Source organism: Cornus florida, unplaced genomic scaffold, assembly GCF_030987335.1.
Source record: "Cornus florida cultivar Cherokee Brave unplaced genomic scaffold, ASM3098733v1 CherokeeBrave_3.0.0_Hap2_Chr05, whole genome shotgun sequence".
Taxonomy (NCBI): domain Eukaryota; kingdom Viridiplantae; phylum Streptophyta; class Magnoliopsida; order Cornales; family Cornaceae; genus Cornus; species Cornus florida.
In genome coordinates this window covers 103803089-103822904 of record NW_026775575.1, presented here as the reverse complement: position 1 = coordinate 103822904, position 19816 = coordinate 103803089, and the positions used below count along the sequence as shown (strand labels likewise).

Below are 19816 nucleotides of genomic sequence, written 5' to 3'. Positions count from 1 at the left end.
TTTAATCACATACAAGAGGGCATTGGTATTATGTTGTGACGTTCTAATTCGCTTTGTAAAGCTAAGTTAGACGGTTTACATTCCGCATATAAAAAGGATGAGGGTTAAGCTCTTAGTATTTGCTTAGGCAAACATTTGTGTTTTTAAGCGATGTTTTAAAGGATATGTTTCGAGGTTGGATGATTATTTACGAAACTATAAAAGAAAATTTTGAAACAATCTAGTAAGGTTGATTTCAAAGGAGACTTTCTTTTCTAGAAATAATGATGTCCTAAGTAGAAATATATTTTGTTTTATTGTGTTTATTATACGTGTTTTTTTATTTTATTTTTTTATTTTTGTTATTTACTCGGGATTTGGTATGTGGTTTAGTTGGGGACATAAGTGTGTGATCAGCCAATTATTGTTTTAATAACATGGTGTAATAGCGCTATTTACACTAGATTTGTGAGCATACGATCGTAGGATTTGGTAAATAAACATAAATCTGGCCAATCTGTTGGACCTGGACATATGTCATTATGGTGTGTTTTGGGATGGAATAATTAAACCATCACTACGAGTCAAACAATCTAGAACGAATAGTTTGATATACTTTACGTTAGGTATGGATTCGTATCATATTACAACGCCATGATATTGGTAGTTGTTAATGTTTCGGTAAACGTGAGGTAGTGGTAAATAAAGATCAGTGTAACGCCATGATGATTTATCAGAGGTGCTGGATTTGCTGAACATCTTCTTGAAAATTTTAGAAGTTGTTACCAAGTCGGAAGGATGATTTAGTACTAGATTAAGTACTTATTGGAATGACACCGAGTGAGGATAGGAGACTGAATAAATATTCATTAGTAAATTCTTAATCAAGAATTTATTCACGAGGGTGTGTCATTAGGAGGAATTTACCGGTGTTGCACATGAAGGAGGAAACTAAGTCTCTTCATTTCCATAAATAATATGGAATTATTTTTTAGACACAATTTGCAACAATTAGCTGTTGCTAGGAAATTGATAACTTATGTAGAGGATGGAAAGATTTCATATTCTTTTGAAGTTAGACAAAGAAATCGGATTGTCATTAACTTGTCTTAAAGAAGCAGGGTGTGTCAAAGACAAGATGGTGAAACCAAACACTTATATAAAGATGAGGTGCATGGTATGTATGGAAAGGTCGTAGTTTGTTGACTTTTGTTGAGTTAAAGTCATAGTTGACTATTGGTAAATGGAATTACCGATTGATTTTCAATATCGGCAAGTTTATCACGGATCGGTGGTGGATAGATTTAGTTACAGAATTCCCTTTTGAAGATGCTCCAATTTAAACGTTGGATACAGACGAAAGCTGGTGGTACCGGACTAACGGTACTTTCTATAGACAAATTGGATGGAGGATGCACGGACTGAGTTTCACAACTTTTAGTTCTTCATCCTGGTGGAAACATGATGCTTCACGATAGGCAGGAGAAGGGACATAGTGATTTTTCTCCAAGTCTAATATTTATTAAATAGTAGAGATGGACCATCAAAGATCACTAGATCCTTTGCAGCCATTTCCTATACTAAAGTGGAAATGAGAGAGCATTTTACGGATTTAGTTGCGGGATTTCTGATTTTACACAAGGGTCAGGATTCTGGATGGGATATTGGTTCACTGATACATTAGGTCAGCTTGATTCTTGTCTATTTCGAACTGGTAGGACTTTAGTTCATATGAATATAATGTATCACGAAACAGTTTAGATAGATTACAGTGGTGATTCACACTTTATATCAAGTTCCGTCTGGTGGAAGCAATAATGTAAATGGATACTCTCAACAAACGATAGAATATTTAAATCTTTCGGTTAGTTGTTGAGTTATCAGATGTATTTATAACAAGTGTAATAATAATACTTGTTATTACTACGGTAGTTGAGAATGTCAACTTTGAATATTGGAACTGACCTTGGAGACGATATTACCTTACTCAGATGGAGTTTAAGGTACTCGAGGAGGATTTAGTAGTTTCTGTAAATAGTGCTATGACGATCGGGCGACTGAGCTGGAAAGTTTATAATTTTTCTCGATGTGCTCAGACGGTTAGAAGGTACATTATGACATCAAATGTCGGTTTTGGTGAACAGATACGGATAAGGATGCATATATAATTGCCTTAAGTGTAAAACCTGCTACAAAAGTGGAAAGTTGATCATCGGATATCATAAGAATCTTTAGCCACTTCCTATAACAAATATGGAAGTTGAATTAAATAGGAGTGATGGTCGATGAGAAGGATCGATATTGATTTGGAATTTCAATTTTCCATATGTAATCAGAGTGGTGGATTGAGAAAGATCGCGTGAGGACAAAAATTTGAGTGATGCTTATTTTAGAACTTCATAGTAGTTCTATAGTTCAGTGATAGTGGTGTTATAGCATGTGGATGTCCATATTAGTGGATGCAAAGTGTTATTTCGAATGAGCTTTATTAAGATTTTGGAGCAGCAGCTCTACTTCATATCTATAGACGGATGAATTAATCGAGAGATTAAATTAGACCATACAGGATATGTTTAAGGCGTATGTCCTAGATTTTTATGGACAGTTGGAAGTGTTTACTTCACTTGTCGGAATTTTGTCTGTGTTATTGTTGGCACAAGGAGGTTAGTGTGGCAACTTTGGAGGTTTTGTATCTTTCACAATGCATACCTTTCATTTGTTGGTTGGAAATGGAAGTAAGGGTTGTGTAATCAGACCTCGACTTCATTTAAAAATATGCCGGAAAGAGATACTTCCCTTTGTATTGAACTGCGCGCGGTTGGGAGGCGACAGTGGGATGCTGTAAATAGTTGAACTCGTATACTAGAGTTTTTCTATCAGCGAGTAGTTTGCTCGTTCTTTTTCTATGTAGGAAGAAGTGCGATTTTTGAAGAAAGGTCAATTTTACTTATTACATTGACTTTTAAAGGATTGTGTTTCGCAATTGAGACAGTCGCCTCTGAATTAACGTTACCAAATTATTAGGAGTTTGTGCGTATATTCTATGGCACTTGGAGGTATGTAAATCATTACCTTGTCGACATGGGAGGATTACGTTGATACAACCTACGCATCGTATGATTATTGTGTTTTTCACAATATAGGAACCCTGTATACCACTTGGTATATTGGAGTTAAGTGGAGCTCTTATAGTGAGGTTGCGTCTACTTGGGAATAGGAGGATGTTTTTTCGCTCACAGTTTCCAAGCATAATGGAAGAAAGTAAGGGCAAATTCCGAGGACGGAATTCCTTTTGTTAGGGGGGAAGAATGTAATACTCCTAATTTTAAAACGATAGTCTCGGTATTTATTTATTTGTTTTAATTGTATTTTTAATTATTTAATTGATTATTTGACTAATTGCTTATGTGTTTAATTGAATTAGGTATTACTTGATTATTTGATTATGTATCTATGTATTATTTGTATTTGTCTATGTGTTAATTGTTTAATTAGATTATTTGCTTAAATGGTGTTTTGATTAATTGTAAACTAAATGTTTTCTTTTCTTTTATTATTTTATTTTATTTTTCTTTTATGGTTATGGTTAGTAGTAATGGGCCAACCAATTGGGTCCCATGGACTTGGATAGGAGGTTTGATATGTATGAATTATTACCCATGGATAATTGTGTATGTATATATATAGATATATATTATATACATATATAAAAAGAAAAGTAATTTATTAATTACTTTTATGGTAACTTTGGTAGTAATATTTAATCTGATGTATATGTTTTATATTTAAATAATAAAAATATACATAGATTTGATGCGTGTTATGTTTTAAGTTACTTTATAATATTATGGTACCTTAAGTATTATTGGATAATCCATTAATAAATAATGGAATGTGTATAATTTATTTATTTAATAAACATATACATAAATTATATACGTAACATATTTTACTTACCTTTTTAATATTTTAATATTTATTTTTTAAGTTAACTTGGATTGGAAAAAGGGTTAGGGTTATTTTGTTTAGCCTATAAATATATAGCTATAGGTTGTAAAAAGGGCTAGAAATATTCACGTAATATATTCTAGAGAGAGAGAGTTAGAGAGGAAAGGAGAAAAATTAAGGAAGGAAGGAGGAGAAAAACCCTGTAGAGAGAAGATTAAGGAAGAAGAAGTGTAACTTTCGATCCGAAAGTTTAAGGCAAGTTCTTCTTCTATCTCTTTCCCTTTGGTTCGTGTTTTTGTACATGCCTAGGAAATTCCAGAATTTATTAAACGCATAAAATTAAATAATTATGCATATTTAATTGGATTAGAACATAGGTTTTACGAATTTGGTTCATATCTGTTCTTGTGTTATGAATTGATAAATGCATGATTTTTATTTGATTTCCGGTGTGAATTTTTATATGTTTAAATTATGTATTTTTCATATCTGTGGAATGATGGAACGTAGAAACATGCCTAGGATTCCTGAACATTAAATAGAAACTAGGTTTGGGTTTAAATAAATTTAAATAGACTCAATCATAATGATGCTTGCTATTTGAATGTTTTAAACAAACGAATGGATTTAATCTTTTAATATGTTTTAGCAATTGAGATTAAATGTGTAGGATGAAATGAATATGGAGAATGCTTATTTGATGGTATAATAAAGTATCATCATATGTATAACATTCAGTTTATGTAGGATATATGATATAGGAAGCTTAAATAAATAATAAGTCATTCCTATTTTGCGATAACTTGGTATCATATTATCATAGTTATTTCTGGAATGTTTGATATATTTCCTTAATCGTTACATCAATTGTTAGATTTTATGGTTTAATGCACCGGTATAGGACGGTGGCATTCTAGGGACGGATTAACTTATTAGTTAAGTCCTACCTATTTTATATAAGGGAATGGATTAACTAAAATGTTAAGTCCTACTTATGTTCAAGTCAGGTCAGCTGAACAAGTTGAATGACTTATGGAGAATTAATTTATTATATAAGGGAATGGATTAACTAAAATGTTAAGTCCTACTTATATTCAAGTCAGGTCAGCTGAACAAGTTAAATGACTTATGGAGGGTTAATTTATACTGAATAGGATGGTTACTAGATTATATATATATAAGTATGGTGCCATGATATGAGTTTGAGTCTCAGGATCAGTGGTTAGGGTGCGTATATCGCCAGGGATGTGTAGCAAGATATAGTGTAGTTGTGTACTCTGGTAGGTCTAGGTACTCATACCCACTATATGTGCATTTTGCATGTTACCTACTATTCAGGTTGAGACAACCCTATAGTCTAGTGAGGTTCCTTTAGTGTGTGTATATATATATATACGGACTACTAGTTACTGTTGGATTGACTAGGATGTATACGTGTATCGGATCTCTGCTCGGACTGTAGTAGAGTAGAACTTGTTTGTGAGCCTGACCCACCATTATTTTTCAGGTATTTGTCAGGAGTAGAGGTTGTTCGTGCTGAGCAGGGATCAGTCTACTTCATTCCTCCGATGCTACATAGGAGTTCCTTTATGATTCAGTTTCCTGATTTAGACAGTTATTGCTGTCATTGGTTTAGTTTGGATTTTTTAGGGGTCCACATAATATGGATTCCCGAGTTGTATTTTGGAGGATCAGTTGTATCAGAAGAGTTTATTAATTAATGGAAATATATTCTGAGCTTTATTATTAGATTATCATTTTAGTTTCTTGTCAGCATTTTATTTAGTCTTCTTTATTCTTTTGTACTCTGTGTTCGTTTATTATCAATTTGTTTTTGATATCCTCGGGTATTCGGGTGTGGGCCTGGCCAACCCGCATTCAAAAATCCGGGGGTATCACAGTTGGTATCAGAGCACTCCAGGTTCAAGTGTCCTTAGGAGTGTCTTTCGTTATATGACTTCCGCGTTGCGTCTCTTAAAACTTAGAGCCCGTATTAGGATTCGTTGTACTCTATTTACGGTTTGTTACGAGGAGCTAATGTCAATTATATTTTGTAGTCATAGAATGGTTAGCACTAGGAAAAGGAAGGGTTCAAGGCGAAAGCAATAAAGACCCAACGGAGTAAAGGAGTACGTTATCGATTTTGTTGCCAGAAGGCAGGGTCAGGGGTCGATGGTTTAGGTTCGTTTGGCGTTACTTTAAAAGTATAAGCCAAGGAATGATTTAGGTGCACGTGATACGTCACCGCATATCGGGGCCAACACGATTTCAGTTGATCTCAAAAAGGAGACAAGTGAGGAGTAGGAGCCGAAGAGGATCCTAATGGAGGAGATTTATGTGCATCCAATAGAGAGAGTACTAAATCTTGAAGATGGATGATCGCGCAAGGTGATCTGAATTGCTAGTAGTATAGCGAATGTTATTAGTAGAATTAGGGTTGATCAATCTACAAATAATTAAACTTTCTTATCATCTCTAAAAGAGGTATATAAGAAGTATTGTTCAGGAATTTGGGGATCGAATGTGTTTTAATCAGAACGAAATACATAATTTTTAATCACATACAAGAGGGCATTGGTATTATGTTGTGACGTTCTAATTCGCTTTATAAAGCTAAGTTAGACAGTTTACATTCCGCATATAAGAAGGATGAGGGTTAAGCCCTTGGTATTTGCTTAGGCAAACATTTGTGTTTTTAAGCGATGTTTTAAAGGATATGTTTCGAGGTTGGATGATTATTTACGAAACTATAAAAGAAAATTTTGAAACAATCTAGTAAGGTTGATTTCAAAGAAGACTTTCTTTTCTAGAAATAACGATGTCCTAAGTAGAAGTATATTTTGTTTTATTGTGTTTATCATACGTGTTTTTTTATTTTTATTTTTTATTTTTGTTATTTACTCGGGATTTGGTATGTGGTTTAGTTGGGGACATAAGTGTGTGATCAGCCAATTATTGTTTTAATAACATGGTGTAATAGCGCTATTTACGCTAGATTTGTGAGCATACGATAGTAGGATTTGGTAGATACACATAAATCTGGCCAATCTGTTGGACCTGGACATATGTCATTATGGTGTGTTTTGGGATGGGATAATTAAACCATCACTACGAGTCAAACAATCTAGAACGAATAGTTTGATATACTTTACGTTAGGTATGGATTCGTATCATATTACAACGCCATGATATTGGTAGTTGTTAATGTTTCGGTAAACGTGAGGTAGTGGTAAATAAAGATCACTGTAACGCCATGATGATTTATCAGAGGTGCTGGATTTGCTGAACATCTTCTTGAAAATTTTAGAAGTTGTTACCAAGTCGGAAGGATGATTTAGTACTGGATTAAGTACTTATTAGAATGACACCGAGTGAGGATAGGAGACTGAATAAATATTCATTAGTAAATTCTTAATCAAGAATTTATTTACGAGGGTATGTCATTAGGAGGAATTTGCCGGTGTTGCACATGAAGAAGGAAACTAAGTCTCTTCATTTCCATAAATAATATGGAATTATTTTTTAGACACAATTTGCAACAATTAGCTGTTGCTAGGAAATTGATAACTTATGTAGAGGATGGAAAGATTTCATATTCTTTTGAAGTTAGACAAAGAAATCGGATTATCATTAACTTGTCTTAAAGAAGCAGGGTGTGTCAAAGACAAGATGGTGAAACCAAACACCTATATAAAGATGAGGTGCATGGTATGTATGGAAAGGTCGTAGTTTGTTGACTTTTGTTGAGTTAAAGCCATAGTTGACTATTGGTAAATGGAATTACCGATTGATTTTCAATATCGGCAAGTTTATCACGGATCAGTTATGGATAGATTTAGTTACAGAATACCCTTTTGAAGATGCTCCAATTTAAATGTTGGATACAAACGAAAGCTGGTGGTACCGAACTAACGGTACTTTCTATAGACAAATTGGATGGAGGATGCACGGACTGAGTTTCACAACTTTTAGTTCTTCATCCTGGTGGAAACATGATGCTTCACGATAGGCAGGAGAAGGGACATAGTGATTTCTCTCCAAGTCTAATATTTATTAAATAGTAGAGATGGGCCATCAAAGATCACTAGATCCTTTGCAGCCATTTCCTATACTAAAGTGGAAATAAGAGAGCATTTTACGGATTTAGTTGCGGGATTTCTGATTTTACAGAAGGATCAGGATTCTGGATGGGATATTGGTTCACTGATACATTAGGTCAGCTTGATTCTTGTCTATTTCGAACTGGTAGGACTTCAGTTCATACGAATATAATGTATCACGAGACAGTTTAGATAGATTACAGTGGTGATTCACACTTTATATCAAGTTCCGTCTGGTGGAAGCAATGATGTAAATGGATGCTCTCAACAAACGATAGAATATTTAAATCTTTTGGTTAGTTGTTGAGTTATCCGATGCATTTATAGCAAGTGTAATAATAATACTTGTTATTACTACGGTAGTTGAGAATGTCAACTTTGAATATTGGAGCTGACCTTGGAGACGATATTACCTTACTCAGATGGAGTTTAAGGTACTCGAGGAGGATTTAGTAGTTTCTGTAAATAGTGATATGAGGATCGGGCGACTGAGCTGGAAAGTTTATAATTTTTCTCGATGTGCTCAGACGGTTAGAAGGTACATTATGACATCAAATGTCGGTTTTGGTGAACAGATACGGATAAGGATGCATATATAATTGCCTTAAGTGTAAAACCTGTTACAAAAGTGGAAAGTTGATCATCGGATATCATAAGAATCTTTAGCCACTTCCTATAACAAATATGGAAGTTGAATTAAATAGGAGTGATGGTCGGTGAGAAGGATCGATATTGATTTGGAATTTCAATTTTTCATATGTAATCAGAGTGATGGATTGAGAAAGATCGCTTGAGGACATAAATTTGAGTGATGCTTATTTTAGAACTTCATAGTAGTTCTATAGTTCAGTGATAGTGGTGTTATAGCTTGTGGATGTCCATATTAGTGGATGCAAAGTGCTATTTCGAATGAGCTTTATGAAGATTTTGGAGCAGCAGCTCTACTTTATATCTATAGACGGATGAATTAATCGAGAGATTAAATTAGACCATACAGGATATGTTTAAGGCGTATATCCTAGATTTTTATGGACGGTTGGAAGTGTTTACTTCACTTGTCAAAATTTTGTCTGTGATATTGTTGGCACAAAGAGGTTAGTGTGACAACTTTGGAGGTTTTGTATCTTTCACAATGCATACCTTTCATTTGTTGGTTGGAAATGGATGTAAGGGTTGTACAATCAGTCCTCGACTTCATTTAAAAATATACCGGAAAGAGATACTTCCCTTTGTATTGAACTGCGCGCAGTTGGGAGGCGACAGTGGGATGTTGTAAATAGTTGAACTCGTATTCTAGAGTTTTTCTATCAGTGAGTAGTTTGCTCGTTCTGTTTTCTATGTAGGAAGAAGTGCGATTTTCGAAGAAAGGTCAATTTTACTTATTACATTGACTTTTAAAAGATTGTGTTTCGCAATTGAGGCAGTCGCCTCTGAATTAGCGTTACCAAATTATTAGGAGTTTGTGCGTATATTCTATGGCACTTGGAGGTATGTAAATCATTACCTTGTCGACATGGGAGGATTACGTTGATACAACCTACGCATCGTATGATTATTGTGTTTCTTATAATATAGGAACCCTGTATACCACTTGGTATATTGGAGTTAAGTAGAGCTCTTATAGTGAGGTTGCATCTACTTGGGAATAGGAGGATATTTTTTCGCTCACAGTTTCCAAGCATAATGGAAGAAAGTAAGGGCAAATTCCGAGGACGGAATTCCTTTTGTTAGGGGGGAAGAATGTAATACCCCTAATTTTAAAGGATAGTCTCGGTATTTATTTATTTGTTTTAATTGTATTTTTAATTATTTAATTGATTATTTGACTAATTGCTTATGTGTTTAATTGAATTAGGTATTACTTGATTATTTGATTATGTATCTATGTATTATTTGTATTTGTCTATGTGTTAATTGTTTAATTAGATTATTTGCTTAAATGGTGTTTTGATTAATTATGTTTTCTTTTCTTTCATTATTTTATTTTATTTTTCTTTTATGGTTATGGTTAGTAGTAATGGGCCAACCAATTGGGTCCCATGGACTTGGATAGGAGGTTTGATATGTATGAATTATTACCCATGGATAATTGTGTATGTATATATAGAGATATATATTATATACATATATAAAAAGGAAAGTAATTTATTAATTACTTTTATGGTAACTTTGGTAGTAATATTTAATCTGATGTATATATTTTATATTTAAATAATAAAAATATACATAGATTTGATACGTGTTATGTTTTAAGTTACTTTATAATATTATGGTAACTTAAGTATTATTGGATAATCCATTAATAAATAATGGAATGTGTATAATTTATTTATTTAATAAACATATACATAAATTATATACGTAACATATTTTACTTACCTTTTTAATATTTTTATTTTTATTTTTTAAGTTAACTTGGATTGGGAAAAAGGTTAGGGTTATTTTGTTTAGCCTATAAATATATAGTTATAGGTTGTAAAAGGGGTTAGAAATATTCACGTAATATATTCTAGAGAGAGAGAGTTAGAGAGGAAAGGAGAAAAATTAAGGAAGGAATGAGGAGAAAAACCCTGTAGAGAAAAGATCAAGGAAGAAGAAGTGTAACTTTCGATCCGAAAGTTGAAGGCAAGTTCTTCTTCTATCTCTTTCCCTTTGGTTCGTGTTTTTGTACTTGCCTAGGAAATTCCAGGATTTATTAAACACATAAAATTAAATAATTATGCATATTTAATTGGATTAGAACATAGGTTTTATGAATTTGGTTCATATCTGTTCTTGTGTTATAAATTAATAAATGCATGATTTTTATTTGATTTCCGATGTGAATTTTTACATGTTTAAATTATGTATTTTTCATATCTGTGGAATGATGGAACGTAGAAACATGCCTAGGATTCCTGAACATTAAGTAGGAACTAGGTTTAGGTTTAAATAAATTTAAATAGACTCAATCATAATGATGCTTGCTATTTGAATGTTTTAAACAAACGAATGGATTTAATCTTTTAATATGTTTTAGCAATTGAGATTAAATGTGTAGGATGAAATGGATACGGAGAATGCTTATTTGACGGTATAACAAAATATCATCATATGTATAACATTCAGTTTATGTAGGATATATGATATAGGAAGCTTAAATAAATAATAAGTCATTCCTATTTTGTGATAACTTAATATCATATTATCATAGTTATTTCTTGATTGTTTGATGTATTTTCTTAATCGTTACATCAATTGTTGGATTGTGTGGTTTAATGCTCCGGTATGGGACGGTGGCATTCTAGGGACGGATTAACTTATCAGTTAAGTCCTACCTATTTGATATAAGGGAATGGATTAACTAAAATGTTAAGTCCTACTTATATTCAAGTATGGTCAGCTGAACAAGTTGAATGACTTATGGAGGATTAATTTATTATATAAGGAAATGGATTAACTAAAATGTTAAGTCCTACTTATATTCAAGTCAGGTCAGCTGAACAAGTTGAATGACTTATTGAGGGTTAATTTATACTGAATAGGATGGTTACTAGATTAGATATATATATATAAGTATGGTGCCATGATATGAGTTTGAGTCTCAGGATCAGTGGTTAGGGTGCGTATATCGCCAGGGATGTGTAGCTAGATATAGTGTAGTTGTGTACCCTGGTAGGTCTAGGTACTCATGCCCACTATATGTGCGTTTTGCATGTTGCCTACTATTTAGGTTGAGACAACCCTATAGTCTAGTAAGGTTCCTTTAGTGTGTATATATATATATATACGGATTACTGTTGGATTGACTAGGATGTATACGTGTATCGGATCTCTGCTTGGACTGTAGTAGAGTAGAACTTGTTTGTGGGCCTGACCCACCATTATTTTTCTGGTGTTCGTCAGGAGTAGAGGTTGTTCGCGCTGAGTAGGGATCAGTCTACTTCATTCCTCCGATGCTACATAGGAGTTCCTTTATGATTCAGTTTCCTGATTTAGACAGTTATTGCTGTCATATGTTTAGTTTGGATTATCTAGGGGTCCACACAGTATGGATTCCCGAGTTATATTTTGGAGGATCAGTTGTATCAGAAGAGTTTATTAATTAATGGAAATATATTCTGAGGTTTATTATTAGATTATCATTTTAGTTTCTTGTCAGCATTTTATTTAGTCTTCTTTATTCTTTTGTACTCTGTGTTCATTTTTTATCAATTTGTTTTTGATATCCTCGAGTATTCGGGCGTGGGCCTGGCCAACCCGCATTCAGAAATCCAGAGGTATCACATGTGGTAAGATTCCAGCGGATCCATCTAGCAGGTTCTCGTGGAATGTCCGGGATCACCATTATCTCCTGCCGAGAACTTATACTAGGTTCGTCCAGGATGTCAATTGGCACTTTCCGGACTAAATCTTTGTCTGTGGAAGATGCTGATGTGGCCAGTTGATCTGCTTTAGAGTTCTCCTCACGAGGTACTTGGTGGAATTCGATTTAATCGAATCCACGTGTAGCACTCTCTACAGCCTCCTTGTATGCTTTCATTCTTTCTTCTTTGGGTTGATATTTGTCTGTCACCTGATTCACAATGAGCTGGGAGTCACTAAAAACCTTTAGACACCTTACCTCGAGTTGGTTTGCCAACCGGAGCCCGGCGAGTAAGGCCTCATACTCGGCTTCGTTGTTAGTGGCAGGAAAAGTCAAACGGATTGACTGCTGTAGCTTGGTGCCTTCAGGGGTTGTAATAACGATTCCAACTTCTGCATTGGTTAGATTCGAGGAGCCATCTACCCGAAGCTCCCATTGTGGTTCGGAAGACTCAGGCTTGTCGGGTTTATCTTCATATTCCAAGAGAAAATCGGCCAAAGCCTGTCCCTTGTGTGACACTTTTGGCTCGTAAGATATATCGAAGGAACTGAGTTCGATTGCCCACTTAGTTATTCTTCTGAACAAGTCTGGCTTGGAAAAAATAGCTTGCATTGGGTAGTTGGTTAGGACCACGATTCTATAAAACTCAAAATAGTGCCGAAGCTTCATCTTTACATACACCAATGCTAGTATGATCTTCTCCATTTTGCTATACCTTATCTCAGCATCCGTCATCGTCTTACTTGTGTAAAAGATCGGATACTGATTCTTTCCTTTTTCTCAGATTAGCACAGCGTTAGTGGCTATAATGGAGATTGTTAAGTACAAGATGAGGGTTTCTCCAGGCTTCGGAGCAGACAAGATTGGTGGTTTAGCCATGTAATACTTTAACTGATTGAGTGCTTTCTGCTGTTGAGCACCCCATAAATCCTTGTTCTTTGATCTTATGGCATCAAAAAATGGCTTACACTTATCTGATAATCGAGATATGAAGCGGCTGAGAGTTGTGATTAGGCCAATTAGAACCTGTACTTCCTTGCGAGTTTTTGGTTCATGATTTTGTATGAGGGCCTGAGCTTGAGCCAGGCTTACTTCTATTCCTCTCTTGTTGACAATATGGCCGAGGAACTACCCTGAAGAGACCGTAGAGGAACACTTGGAAGGATTCAACTTCATGTTATACTTTCTCAAAGTATCAAAGACTTCCTGGAGGTACTTAAGATGATCCTCTTTCTTCACACTTTTAGCCACCATGTCATCGATGTAGGCTTCGACCGTCCTTCCCAGCATCTCATCGAAGATCTTATTAATGAAACATTGGTAAGTTGCCCCAGCATTCTTAAGTCTGAAGGGCATGACTTTGTAACAGTATGTGCCTTTCTCTGTTATAAAGGCGTTTTTCTCTTCATCCTCTGGATTCATAGGGATCTGATTATACCTGGAATACGCATTGAGGAATGTGAGTCTCTCATAGCAAGTGATAGCGCCAACCATCTGATCTATCTTGGGTAGTGGAAAGCTATCATTGGGGCAAGCCTTGTTGAGATTGGTAAAATCTATCCACACTCTCAATTTTCCATTCTTCTTCTGAACCACCACCACGTTTGAGAGCCATTGTGGATAGTGCACTTCCCAGATAAAGCCTACTTGAAACAGTTTGCTTACTTCTTCAGCAATGATTCGATTGCGCTCAGGAGCTAACCTTCTGTGTCTTTGCTTAACCGGTTTGAACGCCGGATCCACCTTCAGGCTATGGCATGAGATTGACGGGTTGATTCCTATCATGTCTGAATGATCTCAGGCAAATGTATATGTATTCCGTCGAATGACATCAATTAATACTTCTTTCTCTTCGGTTGTAGGGGAAGAGCCCATATAAGTAATTTTTTGAGGATCGCCGAGGATAACTTTGACGATTTATAGAGATTCCTCGGTAGGCTTTGTAGATTCGGCTTCCTCCTCTGCTTTTAGATACTTGGGCAGAAGGCTCTGTAATTGCTATTTGGAAGTGCCTCCGGGGATCACATCTGGCTAGGTCTGCTTGATCATCTTCTTTGCTTCATTCAGTGTCAGCATGTAGCATTCTTTGGTAGCGACCTGATCTCCCCAAAGATTTATAACCTCCTTACCGTCCAGAGACAAGCATCGTATCATTTGATGAAGGGTAGACGGGACCCCATTCATTCGGTGGATCCAACCTCTTCCCGTAATGAGATTGTAAGAAGGATGGATTTCTGTTAGAACAAAATCTTCCTTCAATATCCTTTTTGCCGCAGTGACGGATAGATCAATCACCCCAATGGGGTCCACCTTTATTCCATCGAACCCCATCAAAGAACTAGATATGGGTCGAATTAATGATGACGGGATCTCCAGTTGCTTAAAGACTGCCTTTGTAATAATATTGGCGCTGCTGCCTGGGTCCACCAAAACTCTTTTGATCATGCAATTTGCCACCAGAAGACTGATGACTAACGGATCCTCGGGGGGAAGCTAAACTCTCGATAAATCGCTATCGCCGAACCCAATACTGACACTGCCTGAAGCGATAGTGTTTACCGAGGACAGCTTCCTTAGCTTGTGAGTTGTCCTCAGTCTGGATCGGTGCACCTCTTCCGACTCTTGGTCGTCTTTTGACCTCCCATGTATCGCATGGATAACCTTTACTTGATTCCCCTCTACTTTCCGAGGATTGACCTCCCTAGGCTTTACGTGCTCTTTTGGTGTGAGGTAGTCTGCTAACTCACCTCTAGTTATCATGTTTTCCATTTGCCGCCTAAGGGATCTACAGTCATTGGTTATATATCCGTAATCCCTACGGTAAGCACAGTGTTTGCTTTTGTCCCTTTGCTCCAAGGGTTACCTCATTGGCTGAGGGGCTGTAAACCTTATCTTATTTTCTTAGAATAACCGATCCAGGGTTGTACAAAGGGGGTGAACCTCTCCTCTGTCCTTGCCTCTTCTCGGGTACCTGGGCAACTGGTGTTGTAGCGTGCTGGTTTCTTTGACTTTTTGCACTCGAAGCTTTCTCCCGAAGCTTATTTTCTACCGTGACAAGGGTGGCGTGTTGCGCTCGATGGGCTGCATTCTTCTCAAGTCGAATGTAGACTTGTGCCCTAGCATTGAGAGTTTGCATGTCCGGAGGGGAATATTTGACTAGGGAGGTATGGAACTTGGTTCCCTGAATCATACTGATGTTGAATGTTTCTATTGCAGCCTCAGGATGACAATTTGCTATTTCCGAGGCCTCCATGTTAAATCTAGATAGGTAATCCTGTAGCGTTTCTCCTCTCTTTTGCCTTATGGTGAAGTACATAAAGATGGTTTTCTTCTGCTTCTTGTTTCCACAGTATTGTGCTAAGAACATAGCGCACAAAGTTTCATAGTTTGGGATGGATTTGTATGGCCTATTCTTGAACCATTCCAATGCGGCTCCCGTTAAACTAGTCGGGAAAACCTTACACATGAACGCATTATTATGATTATCCAAAGCCATCTTCTATGAATAGTGGTAGAGGTGACGAGAAGGATCTCCCGTACCATCAAATTGAGTGAAAGAAGGTATGGTGAATTTCTTAGGTCTGTCAACACGGTATATATCGTCGGTGAACGGAATCCTTACTAGAGAGTTTTTATGCTCTCTGACCATCTCGGCGGGTGTTTGAATCCTTAGGAGCATCTTCTCATCAAAGGCCACCTATATGCCAGCATTATCTGGAATACCATTAGACCATACCGTAAACTTACGGCTGAACTTGGCTTGTTCGTCCTGCGTGCGACGAGGATGATTGTCCGAAGCAACCACCTCAGTTCTTGTCCTCTGCTCTTGCTGAACTTCGTTAGGCCAAACCTGATTAGGTCGTACCTCATTGGCCTAAGGTTCGTTAATTAGAGGAATGTTTTGGTTGGGGAGAGGTGCTGTCGCGTCACCAGGTGGTGGTTGCGGTGCTATCTGAGCCGTCGCCGTTTGAAGGGCGTTGTTTTTCTGCTGAAGCAACGCAATCTGAGCTATGCTGGCCTCATTCGCTTGACAAAGCGTTTCAAATTGGTGCAAGAACTCTTTTCGCATCTTTTGCATCAACTCCATCTGCTGATCAGCTGCTGCTGCGGATCCTCCGATTGACATTCCAGATCATAGTAACATAAAAGATTTGAATCAATTGTGGGAGTATATTTTTATACGTTTCCCACAGACGGCGCCAAAGTGTATATGCAAAATTTCTCTTATTCAAAAACGAATTAAAGAAAAAATACAATTCACTCAAGAAAAATAAATATTAACAAGAACTATAGAGAGAAAAGCGTATATTGCTCGATATCTATTATTGGAGGACTAAACCTCTATTTATATACAAAAAGGTGGTGGAATTATGGTAGGACTCGCCTTACTTGTCCTTCAATTTATTCCATATACATCATTCTTTACAAGTAGAATTCTTCCCTTTTACAATTCTTTCCATGCCAGACTTTCCCTTCATCGAACTTTTCTTCTTTGTTGAATCATTTGATTAGCAGGACTGGTTCCTTCTTTAAATGAATTTGGGTTAAATGCGACTTGGTCCAAATGACTTTATTAATGGGCCGGAAGTTCGACATTAACGATCTTGGGCTGTCGGTGACTTTATCTGGGCTTGAACAGGGTTGGGCTTTTGTAACCCATCAAGAGATTAAAAATAAAACTTCTATTGTGGCTACGTGGATGACTTTTGTTAGAGGGGAATTTTTCCTCCCATAGCAACATAAGAGTTTTGAGGCATTAAAAAAAAAATATTAAAAAAACAGGTCAATAATTTTGGAACCGAGGAACTATCTAAAGGGGGAGCTCTTAGAAACAAAGAAAACCATATTCAAATGAAAAGTTAATTTAAAATGTTATGTCATCGAGTCCCAAATTCCCGATGCAATTCCATTATATTTAAACTTTTTGAAAAATTATGATTTTTTATTCCTTGGCTATCATATATTATATATTCAACCCTAAAACTAATTAGGGTTAAGTGTAGAAAATTCTCAGTAATATAGGTTTTGTGCATAAATAGTCCCTTATTTTTAAAAATGTGCATTTCAATTCATAAAATTCAAAAAAGGTGCAAATAAGCCATTCCGACCACTTTTTAGCAACAAGTAAATATGAAAACCCAATTTTACCCTTTTTGCCCCTAACACAATGTGCATAAACCCCCCTCCCCTAAACCCATTTCATTCACCTCTCTCTCTCTCTCTCTCTTCATAACAAACTATTACTTTTCCTTTTTGTGTCACTATATGGTATTGCTGATTATATATATATATTGGGAAAATTATACTTGGATAGAGTTAGAAACCCTAAATAACAAATTGATCTATTTCAAGAGTTTGTTTTTCACTTTGATTGAATTTAGTAAAATAATTACATATGCATCAAGAACTGTTGTTCAGGTCCAAAATATCCTCCAAAATCTTATTTTAAAATACCAAATCATCCTTCTAGAATTAAAAAAATTCATTCACTCAAATTTCTTTAAAAATTATTTAATTTAAGAAGGATTATATGATAATTCGTTTTGCTCAAAGAAAGTTCACTATTCGTTCCTTAAATTATCATAGTAGTACCTCGGGTTTGTACACTTATAATAGATCATAAAGTTGGCAGCAAGATGCTTAAAACAATGATAGTAAAGAAACACAAATGATGCTGCTAATGAAACACTTATTAAAGTATACAATGGCAATTCGAAGTTTAACAGTTTTCTTATGACCGGTAACATTTCATCGTATGCAACGTTACAACCATCTTATAATTTAGGATTAACCTGATTTCATAAAAGAGAATTTTGAGTTTATTAGCAATAATTCTGTATTCTAAAAAAAGTGATAGCATCATAAATTTAGGAATTATTTGATTTAAGAATAATAATTTGAAATTTTCTTTCGCTCAAGAAAGTTGATTAATGTTTTCCTAAATTTGTTGAGCGAAGGAAATACTGAATTTCAGAAGGATAATTTAGTATTTTAGAATAATAACTATGAGGGCATTTTAGTCCTAAATAATAATTCTTAATGCACATGTAATTATTTATCTTAATTCAATCAAAGTGAAAAATAAACTCTTAAAATATACCACTACGTTATTTAGAACTCCAAACTCTACTTAATTGTAGTTTTCCCTTATATATATTATTTGTTTGTCTCAAAAATTTTATTCATTTACTTCAAACATGTCAAAATTTTATTATATCCGGGTTTGGGTTTGTTTGGTTTAGCTTATCCCAATCTTGTACAAATCGAAGTCTATTTTATTGTTTTCCCAAACAAACACAAACCTACACAAATTGGATAAAATGATCATTTCACATATCCCGTATTTATACTTATTAATTTATTCAACTGAAATAAAGGTATTATTGTCATTTTAAGTCTCTAAGGGGACTATTTGCACCAAATTAATAATATAAAAATATTTTACATTATACATGAACTATTTTACACTATATCAAAAGTAGCAGGAGTTTTCTCCGCTCTACTCAACCAATTAGGAAGTATTTAAAAAAAAAAATTATATATTTTAATAATTCTATGAGCTTACGTGACAAGAGAAATGGGCAGCAATAACCATGCAATAGGTATTGGCGTTGAAAGGTGTGCATCTTAAAACGAGACTCGAGTTGCTACATGACTCATCCTCCTCAAAGTTACTACTATTCAAACCTAGTTTGAATAGTTAAGTCAAAAGGCCTCTCCTCCTAATTAAAATTTAATTTAATCCCATCCAACGACCAAATATTCACTTATTTATTTATTTTCCTATGTGACATGTGACTGTACAATTATATAATCCCATCCAACGACCAAATATTCACTTATTTATTTATTTTCCTATGTGACATGTGACTGTACAATTATATGGATGCTCAAACAAGGCACCAAAAGCTTGATTCTTGAATATTTTGACCACAAAACACAACAGCCCTAATCTTGGGTGAAACAGAGGCTAGAACTAGAAGACTCCACCATCATATCCCACACCCTATAACTCTACCAATTTTAAAAATCACTAATGTGCTGCCTTTATGGATGTGTCAGAGAGGCCGTACCGCTTTGATGCAAAACCATTACGGTGGTCCATATGCAACAATTTGGACCGTCAAATATTTAAACCATAGCTCTAGACACCATTTTTTTTTTTTTTTATTGTGAGTGTTCGATTTTATCATGGTGACCAATTCTGGATTAAAAAAAAGAAGTTCTTTGCAAAATTCACTAGGCTTCATTTTGAATACCTAGGAGAGAAAAGAAAAGAAATTATTATAAAAGAAAATAAAATAAAATAGAGAAAATAATAGTTATAATTTATGTTTATGTTTGGATAGATAGGAGAGAAAAAAAAAATGAATGGATAATATTCTTATTTAGATAACACAAAGGAAAGAAAAGAAAGAAAAATAATAATTAAAATTACTATTTT

General features: G+C 35.2%; 2 protein-coding genes across 2 annotated transcripts; both read right to left on the bottom strand.

The window, feature by feature from the left end:
- Nucleotides 1-14403: 14403 nt before the first annotated feature.
- Nucleotides 14404-14817, bottom strand: LOC132309888 (uncharacterized). The gene has a single exon (XM_059808149.1). The coding sequence runs from the start codon at nt 14815-14817 to the stop codon at nt 14404-14406; it is 414 nt and encodes a 137-aa protein (XP_059664132.1).
- A 448-nt stretch (nt 14818-15265) lies between these two features.
- On the bottom strand, nt 15266-15868 carry LOC132309887 (uncharacterized). The gene has a single exon (XM_059808148.1). It carries the CDS (start codon nt 15866-15868, stop codon nt 15266-15268), a length of 603 nt encoding a protein of 200 aa, XP_059664131.1.
- Nucleotides 15869-19816: the final 3948 nt, after the last annotated feature.

Coding starts and splice junctions, on each gene's coding strand:
- LOC132309888 (XM_059808149.1), bottom strand. CDS start 14,817: ATGATCAAAAGAGTTTTGGTGGACCCAGGCAGCAGCGCCAATATTATT.
- LOC132309887 (XM_059808148.1), bottom strand. CDS start 15,868: ATGGCTTTGGATAATCATAATAATGCGTTCATGTGTAAGGTTTTCCCG.